The sequence below is a fragment of the Leptonychotes weddellii genome, chromosome 14, assembly GCF_054177405.1.
Source record: "Leptonychotes weddellii isolate Sample4059 chromosome 14, ASM5417740v2, whole genome shotgun sequence".
Lineage (NCBI taxonomy): Eukaryota > Metazoa > Chordata > Mammalia > Carnivora > Phocidae > Leptonychotes > Leptonychotes weddellii.
In genome coordinates, this window is record NC_138382.1 from 51,427,165 (window position 1) to 51,437,487 (window position 10,323).

At 45.9% G+C, this 10,323-nt stretch overlaps 1 protein-coding gene across 1 annotated transcript in view; it reads right to left on the minus strand.

Annotated features, from left to right (window-relative positions):
- The window catches only part of GABBR2 (gamma-aminobutyric acid type B receptor subunit 2), a 341,390-nt gene that overhangs the window by 200,845 nt on the left and 130,222 nt on the right, over positions 1–10,323 (minus strand). Inside the window, exon 3 of the mRNA XM_081803256.1 lies at positions 3,809–3,979. Coding sequence (XP_081659382.1) covers positions 3,809–3,979 — 171 coding nt within the window. The remainder of the gene's footprint in view (positions 1–3,808; positions 3,980–10,323) is intronic.

Consider the following 10,323-nt stretch of genomic DNA (forward strand, 5'->3'; position numbering starts at 1 on the left):
TACATGTTATATAATTCTACGTATATGAAATTTCCAAAGCAGGCAAAAGTAGGGAGCAAGTAAACGCCCCTGGGGCTGGGGGTGGGCCTGACTACAAGTGAGCACAAAGGAATCTGTGGCGTGACGGGCGGGTTCTAACACTGGGCTTTGGTGACGGCTGCATAACCATATCAATTTACTGAAAATAATTGAACTTGTACGCTAACAATGGGTGAACTGCACGGTATACAAATTATATCCCAGTAAAGCTGTTAAAAGTGGGGGCAGAGGGGGAACCTAACATACTAAAAAAAAAATTCCCCGGTGAGTCCACTGAGCAGCCAGAGTAGAGAACCCAGCGAAGGAGACCTGACACCCACTGAGCCCGAGGCCACGTCCATTCCTCCCTGGCCCTCCGCAGCACAGGGCCCGTGCCCATCACACACCCTAGCACACCGGAGACCACATTATTATTCTTTGAGTGAAGGGATACACATTCCTAGAGTTTGTCCCAGGAATCAGTGGAGTGGAGGATGTCCATTTAATGAGCACTTACTATGCAGAGGTCTTTCATTTTCTCATTCTAACTCTCTCATCTCCGAGTCCCTGCGAGGTTGGGATAAATATCCCCGTTTTACACAAAGGGGACTAGATCTCACTGAGCTGAGGTATATTGCTTGTGGCCACACAGTCCTTGCCTGGCAGAGCTGGGCCTAGAGATCAGCCTGCTTGATACCAAGTTCTTCCCTCTTTCTCAACTCATTTAAATCTTGGCTCCAGAGAGGGCAGGGCTAAAGCAAGTTCTACCTTTTCGGCTGCTGGTGTTCACTAGGGACCCTTGTTTGTCTCCAGCTCCTATACATCCAAGTCAACAAGATGAAGGAAATTGTCTGGGCCCACACAGCCCTTGCTTGGCAAAGTGAGATCTGGACACCGGCCCATCTGATCCAAGTCCCAGGCAGCCTCTGGGCACCATACACTAGGTGGGATGGCTCTCCATACACAGGATCAGCCGGCCCCGAGGTGGGATGGCTCTCAGCCCTGCACCCCTTTCAGTCCCAATGTAATAAGCTTCTGGGATTAAGCTTCTCCCCCCCATCCCCCTCCAACTTTAGGATTGCTTTCATTTGATGATCCTTCCAGTGCACCAGTTCAGAACAGAAGTGCATGACGCTGCTGATCGACCAATTTCATAAAAGGAATCCAGTTTCCCTCGCACTCATGAAAAGCTGTTAGCCCCTGGCCAGCTTCCAGAGTCTGCAGGCCAGCAATGCAGCCCAGACATCGGGAGAGGGGTGCCAAAACCCTTGGGCACACAGAGTCGTCAGCTGGGCTGTGAGATTTAAATCAAGAGGGGTCCTTGCCAGCAACACCACCAAGCAACATCCTGTCCTCAGAGAAAAGGTTTCCTGCTGAGATGCCCTAAAACCGCAGCTGAGGGCCCTAACACAGCCGTGTAGGGGTGGAGATGTGGTCCCAGACCGTCGATACTCGACCCCAGTGAGGACAGCCTAACGGAGAAAGCAGTGGAGGGTTAGGCGGGCAGCGGGCCCTTTATCGGCATGTGTCCTAGAGGAGGAGGCCCATCGTCCTCTGCAAACTGCAGTTTCCTCATCTGTAAAATGCGAGCAGAACCCCTCCCTACAGGGCTGCTGGCTGTGAGAGTGTCTGGGAATCTATAAAACATCAACCAAGACTGGACAAACAATTTATCTTCTTTAAACCAAGGCTTTGGGGTATTTCAAACCTCCAAAGTTACAAGCAGTTCCCATGTGACAACAAGACGTTCTAGATGCACAGAAGGAGCAAGGGGAAACCTGCACTGGGAGTTAGGATCCCGAGATTCAGTCCCGACTTTTCTGTGAACAATCTTTCACGACTTCAGAGGTGCTTGGAAACCCAGAACTCTGTCCCTTCCCCTCTCTGGCCCTTGGTTTTCACTTCTATACAAGGGGGAGGTTGGGGGAGGTGTCCCTAACGGCCCAAGCAGATCTCTCCAAATCGCTGCCGAGTCTGGTGTCAATGGGGCCACAGGACTGCACGTCCCCACCCTCCCCATCAACCTGTCTGACACTCATTTTAGAGTACTGGTCACTGCTGTAAAGAAGACCGTCTTCCCGCCAAAGCCGCTGCGGGGATCGGCAATGAGTCACAGCCACTGCAGGTCCCGTCTGCTTTATGCCTCTCCCTAGGGACTGAGAAAGAGAGGTGGGAAGACGAGGCCCAGCCTTGCCTGCGAAAAGCCTGCCTTGTTTGGACAGCCACAGACCATGGGGCCAAACACTTCTGCTTCTCAAGCACCTCCTAAACATCCCTCTCTGTGCATGAACTTTACAGTTTACAAAGCTCTCTCAAATCCGTGACTGATTTTGGCAAGAACTGCAGGGAAGGCATGGGAAGGGCCACTGTCCCCATTTTACAGGGGAGGAAACCACAGCTCAGAGAAGTGATGTGACTTCTCCAAGGGCGAACAGCCAATGCATGGAGTGGGCTCTCCTTCCCACGGGAGAGGTGGGGCAGAGCCTCGGAGATAAATGTGGAGCTGCAGCGGGAAGAGGTGTGGTGACTCCCCACCCACCTGCCTGGACACACGCCCCGCCTGCTGCACAAGGGGTGAGTCCTCTGAGACTCCTCCCACTGAGGTCCGCCTGGACACCCGACTCCCACACTGTCTCCCCATGCGGCTCACAGTATTTTCTCTTGGGTTGCTGAGCACATATGGAATGGCCTGCCTTGCTGGGATGATCCGAGTAGCCAGAACACACGTGGGAGAAAAAAGGAAAGTAGCTCCAGGGAGAATGGGGGAAAAAGGCAAGAGATCATTTTGCACTCATCCAAGTAGGGAAAACTTTTTAAACATTGCTAATATCCACTGTTAGTAAAGAAGTGTGGAAATGAGGATTTTCAAACACTGTTGGTGGGACTAGGACTCAGAACAGCCTAGGACTCAGTTTGTTGCAATATTTTAAATGACCCAATAATTTCACTTCTAGAAATCTACTGAGAAGATGCACACCGAGGCAGGAAGGTGCTATGGTATCAAAAAGCTGTACACTTTCAGGAAATTACCACCTATCCATCTGACAGAATACCATGACCCACTAATAGGAATGTGGTCTATCAAGATCTCTAAGATCCATAGTAAAGTGAGAAAACCAACATATATAGTATGAAGTCATTTGGGTTTAAACGAATATGCAGAAAAAGTTCTGGGCAGATGAACAGTAAACTGAAATCAGGGGTTCACTTGGGCGAGAAAGCGGGTTTTAGGGGGATCGAGCAAAACAATGCTTTTATTTTTTTACTATCTATATTCAACTTTTTTTCTTTTTTGGCAAAAACAAAACCCTGAAACAGCACGTATGATGTATGCATGTAAACCATTAAAATAAACCACCAAATAAAACCCCAAACAAACCCACCAATCCAGGGTGAGCCTTCGTTCCAAGCCAGCCCCTCCCCAAACTCCCCTCACAGTAGAGACGCTTTTGGTGGCACATCGTGATTTTAGGTGGTCACTCGGCATCCGTAATGAGGACAGCAAACCTACAGGGGCAGTCAGGGAATGAGCCACAGGATTTAGCCGAGAGGCATGACAGAGGGAAGGTTTCGCTCCTGAGCTATCTGGGATGGATGTGTTCACCTGTCCTGTGCCCAAATTCCTCAGTCACCAGCTCTATCTTGTCCGTGGTGTTTCAGCTCTGAGCCTGCTCCTAAAAGCGTGCTTAAAGGTCCTGCAACGTTACCCGTCCTGATGAAGCCATACTGCCCCCTGGCAGGAGACAACAGCTGACAGGCAGGTGTGGACGTGCCCTCTCGGCACACATACCTCAGAGAACCTCTGCACGTCTTGGGTCAGCGTGCCCACTCGCTTCCACTGGTAATGCTTGAGCAACTTCAGGATGGCTGGATTCACCGCATTATCTGATGGGACAGTCCGAAAGAAATAAGGGTATTTTTTCTTATCGGCTAGGACGGGCGTGGTCGCAGCAAAGGAAAGCTGGAAAACACAAAAGAGACATCACCTTTATTGGTGCGCTTCACAGCTGTGTGCCCAGAACCTTTGGAACAGAGCCCCTAAGCCTGACGTGGGGTGCAAACACATGGGGCAAGACATTTTTTTAAAGATTTTATTTTTAGGGGTGCCTGGGTGGCTCAGTCATTAAGCGTCTGCCTTCGGCTCAGGTCATGATCTCAGGGTCCTGGGATCGAGCCCTGCATTGGGCTCCCTGCTTGGCAGGAAGCCTGCTTCTCCCTCTCCCAATCCCCCTGCTTGTGTTCCCTCTCTCGCTGTCTCTCTCTCTCTGCCAGAGAGAGAGCACAAGCAGGGGGAGCAGCAGGCAGAGGGAGAAGCAGGCTCCCAACTGAGCAAGGAGCCCGATGTGGGGCTCAATCCCAGGACCCTGGGATCATGACCTGAGCCGAAGGCAGTTGCTTAACCAACTGAGCCACCCAGGCGCCCCGGGCAAGACATTTTTTAAGCCCTTTTGTTGTGAAAGTGATACATTATAATTGAAGAGGTTTTAAAAAATGCAAAATAAGGAGAAAGAAGGAAAAACATGGACCAGTAATTTACTCCTCGCCAATGAACCACCATTAACGTAGTTTATTTCCTTCTGGTCCTTTTTCCATGCACGGTAATTTTTTTAAAAAGAGATTCTTGAGATCATTCTATGTACACAATTAAACCCCTCCCTTAATATTATCCCACAAGCCTTGAAACCATCTTGTTAAAAAGAAACTCCTTGCAAACATTTTAATAGCTGCATAATACTCCAGCATATGAACATACCATAATTTACTGAATCATCTCTAATTTGGGGGCATTTAGACTGTTTGCAATTTGTCATTATTGTCATGTTATTCTACAAGCATCTTTGTGCAGAGCATCTTTTTTCCACATTTTAGGCTATTTCTGTAGGATAGAGCTCATGATATAAAATTTCCCACACAAAGGAGATGAGCTTTTAAAGATTTAATACTTATTTCCCCCCAAAATTATGTCAATTTACACCCCCACTACCAGGTATAATTAGAGGGCCAATTTCACTAGTTACCAACAGAGAGAAATAGAACATTTTTCTATATAATCTTATAATGGTTTATCACTAAAAAAATGAATCATATTGCATTCATGGGTTATGCATAATGTTGAGCTTATTTCCATGGGATCGTTAACTAGTAGTATGTTCTATTTTAGGGGTTGCTTTGTCATGTCCTTTGTTTATTTTTGAGTGGTATTCTAATGCTTTTCTTACTGAGCCTAATGAAGACTTTATAAGTACAGCATCCAAAGTCAGACTATTGCCGTTACTGCAAATATTCCAGTTTGTTTGCTTTTACATTGTGTGTGTGTGTGTGTGTTTTAATTTACACTCAGTAGTCAAATCTATTTTCCCCTTCATTATTTCTTTTCTTTCTTTTAAGTGCCAGTAAGTTGCTAAATTGGGTTTTAATTATCTGTCCTCCAAGGCCCAGCTCAAATGTCACCTCCTATGTAGCATTTCCTCTGATCTCTGTTCTCCCTGTCCCCCGGCCTCACCCAGAGAAGGTGCTTTATCACAATTTTTGATCTTTGCTGTGTGCTAGTGAAAACATGATATCTTATAGCACTTCTAATTTGCATTTACCTTACTATAAGCAAGGTTGAGTACAACTTCCTATGCTCAAGAGCAATTTGCAGTTTGTTTTGGAAACCGTTCACATCCTTTACCTGTTTTCCAATATGACTCTTAGTCTTTTTCTTATCAGTTGGTAGAAGTGATCTTTTATATTAACGAAACTAGACCTTTGCAATAGAAGTTGCTAATTTCCCCCCAGTTTGTAGTTTTTCTTTTCATTTTTCTTATAGTGTCTTCTGCCATAGAGGCCTTTTTTTTTTAAAAGATTTTATTTATTTATTTGACAGAGAGATAGAGAGAGAGCACAGGTAGGCAGAGTGGCAGGCAGAGGGAGAGGGAGAAGCAGGCTCTCTGCTGAGCAGGGAGCTGGACGTGGGGCTCGATCCCAAGACCCCAGGATCATGACCTGAGCTGAAGGCAGCTGCTTAACCGACTGAGCCACCCAGGCGCCCCGAGACCTTTTTTTTTTTTTTTTAAAGATTTTATTTATTTATTTGAGAGAGGGAGAATGAGAGAGAGCACATGAGAAGGGGGAGGGTCAGAGGGAGAAGCAGACTCCCCGCTGAGCAGGGAGCCCGATGCAGGACTCGATCCAGGGACTCCAGGATCATGACCTGAGCCGAAGGCAGTCGCTTAACCAACTGAGCCACCCAGGCGCCCAACCTTTTTTTTTTTTAATGTGGTTGAATTTATCAATTTTTTCCCTTTTATGTCCTTGGGTTTTGTGTCATATTTAGAAAGGCCTTTCCCCCTCTGAGACTATTAAATAATTCCTGCATGGTTTCTTTCAGTCAGTCATCCCCCCTCCCTCCTTCCCTCTGTTCCTCTCTTCCTTCCTCCCAACCTTCCTCCCTCCTTCTTTTTCTTTCCTTCTTTTGTTTCACGTAAACCCTTCGTCCAGAGAGGGCACAGTGGAAGCAAGCTCACTCTGTCGCCACTGGCTTTCTCCGGGAGCCCATGTGGTCCCAGCAGCAGCTCTAGACCTAATACATCCCAGAGCCCAATTTCAGGACCCAGAGAACGAATATCCAGGTGCCCTCAGGCTCCAGCTGAAGATACTTTTTACTGCCTCTCTTGTCACCTGAGGAAGTGCTCCTTCTTTTCCTCCCTAAGACTTCCACAGAGTGAGGCAACAGAGATCTTGTCCCTCTTCCTGGTCTGGCTCAGAGGGTAGACAACCACTACGTAGGATCCCTGCATCTCTTGTGTCCAATCAGCAACCTCACCACATCCCATCTGTTGGAAATGAACACAAAATATCCCATCAGTGTCCCTTGAAGCTAGAGAGTACCTGTAGGGACCAGCTTCTAAGATCCTCATGGAGAGAGGGACATCATCCCAAGCCTGCTAAAGGTCAAGGGTAGGATGACTGTTTAGAAAAATTCTGAGTAGGGGCGCCTGGGTGGCTCAGTCGTTAAGCGTCTGCCTTCGGCTCAGGTCGTGGTCCCAGGGTCCTGGGATCGAGCCCTGCATTGGGCTCCCTGCTCAGTGGGAAGCCTGCTTCTCCCTCTCCCTCTCCCTCTCCCCCTGCTTGTGTTCCCTCTCTCTCTGTGTCTCTCTCTGTCATAAATAAATAAAAAAATCTTTAAAAAAAAAAAAAAGAAAAATTCTGAGTAGAAGAAGGACCAATGGGAAGAAGAACACACAGAGAGGCAAATCTCTGCTGGACACACTGAAGAACGCTGGCATTCAGAGTTGGCCAGCAACACAAGTAGTGAGATCCCTGCGTCTGGAGGTATGCAAAAGGAGGCTGGACCATGACCTAGTGAGAATACAGAGGAGCTCCCAGGTGTCTGTAAGCTCCTCAAAAATTACATGAAAAAGTTGTGTGAAGGTATGTGCATAGAGGCACGCCCATTTTTCTGAAAAGAGGATCCACAGTTTCCATCAGGTTCATCAAGAGGGTCCTATTACCGGAACAAGGTCAGCACCCCTGCCTGCAAGTGATATTGGGGTCCCAGAATGAGGGCAAGAAATAGATGCTCTCTACAGTCCCCTTGAATATAGTGTCTGTGACTCTTCTCTCAAAATTAAAACAAGACTTCAAGCCTCCTATGGATGCCAGTGTTAAGAGGGAGCTATTAGAAAAACCAGGGAGTAACTCTTTCAGGACCTGGGATGGTATGTGCCATCACATCCCCCCAAATGCTCATCTAACACAGTTTGGGAAATATTGGTTTTCTGATGTGATTTCTGAATCACACTCTGGTTGATACTTTATCACTATTGTCCCATCAGCTCCAGGTCCACAATTAATTGTTGCTTGAGCAACCTCATATGTTTGCCCTGTAGGTAATTACAGTGGTTACTGTTCAGTGAATAAATGGCCCATTGTGTTTACAATGGGTTTGGAGTACAATCTATGCCCCCGGTCTAAATCATGCTGGGTGCAAAATATTAACTGGTACCAGCATTTTCTGCCCCATTTGAGATAATGCTCACTCTGATTAGATTGCTCTGCATTACCATGCCTCTGGCTTTAGCCTCCTAAAACGTTCTTCTTTGGGCAAAGGCTGCAGGTGCCTAGGAGGAACCTGAGAAGTCATCTAGCTCTGGGGTTGTCTACCCTGGCTGCACGGTGGAATCACTTGGGGAGATTCAAAAAAAAAAAAATACAATGCCTTGGGGGCGCCTGGGTGGCTCAGTCCGTTAAGCGTCTGCCTTCAGCTTGGGTCAGGATCCCAGGGTCCTGGGATCGAGCCCCGCATCGGGCTCCCTGCTCAGCGGGAGGCCTGCTTCTCCCTCTCCCACTCCCCCTGCTTGTGTTCCCTCTCTCGCTGTGTCTCTCTCTGTCAAATAAATGAATAAAATCTTTGAAAAAAAAATATGATGCCTTGGTCCCACCAACTGAATCAACCAAATCAAAATCTCTGCGTCTAGAGCCTAGGTCTCAGTATTATTAAATAACTTCACAGGTGATTATGATACCCAGGGAGGGTTGAGAACCGCAAATATAGCTCAACATCCCTAGTTCTGAATAAGCAGGCTAAAACCTAGAAATGGGAGACATCGAGATATTTGCCCTAGCCAACAAGAGTTAGAAGCAGGACTCCAATCTGGGTCTACAGGACTCCAACACCTGTGTTCTTTCCCCCCTTGAAGGCTGCCCACCTGCATCCTATGTGCTTGCTAGGTCTTCCTCCCTGGCCCAGTCACTCAGCATCTGGAAACCCCAGGCCTGCTGCTTCACGGCCCTAACTGCAATGCCCAACTTTCTGGGCTCTCCTTCCTGCTTTCACACAACCAAGTTCATTTCCAAACACACTATGATTCAGGCTCTGAGTTATTGAGGCTCTGAGTTAATCCCTAACCAAGGATTTATTTCAGAGAGTACTTTTAAATTTATTTTATATTTTGTTATCATTTCTGGTTTTATTGCATTGTTTTAAGAATTTGGCATGCATGGGCGCCTGGGTGGCTCAGTTGGTTAAGAATTTGGCATGCATAGGGTCTGCTTTTGGAATTTATTGAGATTTTCTTTGTGGCCTATTCTACAGTCAATTTTTGTGAAAGTTCCATGGTGGCTGGAAAAGAGAAGGTAGTTTCAGGTTGTAAGCTATAAAAGTCTTTATCAGATTTCTTATGTATAACAGATATAATCAACCAAAGTAACTTAGTATCACATGCTCTGTATTTCTGTTTACTTGATCTGTCAAAGACTGGAAGGCTTGTTAAATTTTACTCTATCGTCTCTGACAATTTCTCCATCTATTTCAACAGTTTTTGTTTTATCTGCTTTGATTTTATGTTATTTTGAGCATAAATGTTCATTACAATTATATCTTTATTTTTTAGCAGTGTATACCCTTGCCTGGTGCCAATAGCAGTCACTTAATAATCATTACATGAAGTGAGAAATAAAATATTTATCAAGGTAAAATAAAACCCTCTGTCATTTTGTTACTTTTTTGGTCATTTTATTACTTTTTGGTTTATATTATATCATGCTTGATATTAATATTGAAACCTTTACTTTATTTCTGCTTGTATTTGCCTGTCATAGATCTGATCCTCCTTTTATTTGCATTCTATTAAGACTGTTTTAAAGTATATTTCTTGAAAAGAGCACATGGATTTTAAAATATGTAAGCTTATTGCTGTAATAAGTACTTGATCTTGCACTTACCTTGTTGGCAATCTTACTCTTTTTTTTTTTAAGAGAGGGAGAGAGGGGAGGCAGTGGGGAGCGGCAGAGAGAGAGAGAGAGAGAAAATCTTAAGCAGGATCCATGCCCAGCACGTAGCTCAACACGGGGCTCCATCTCACAACCCTGAGATCATGACCCGAGTAGAAATCAAGAGTCAGACTCTTAACTGACTAAGGCACCCAGGCACCCCAGCAGTCTTTCTCTCTTTGGATGCTTCCTATTTATTTCCTCTTGTTCTATTTAGTACTCAGACTATATGTCTACTCTTCTCCATTCTGGATATACCAATCTTGCTTCTTGTCTCAAACTGCTGGAGTATCTTTTTTTTTTTTTTTTTTTGATGTGGCTTATGGAAATTTTTCCTTTTTTTTTAATTATTTTTTTTATTCTTATGTTAATCCCCATACATTACATCATTAGTTCTAGATGAAGTGTTCCATGATTCATTGTTTGTGCAAAACACCCAGTGCTCCATGCAGAACGTGCCCTCCTCAATACCCACCACCAGGCCAACCCATCCTCCCACCCCCCTCCCCTCTAGAACCCCCAGCCTGTTTTTCAGAGTCCATCGTCTCT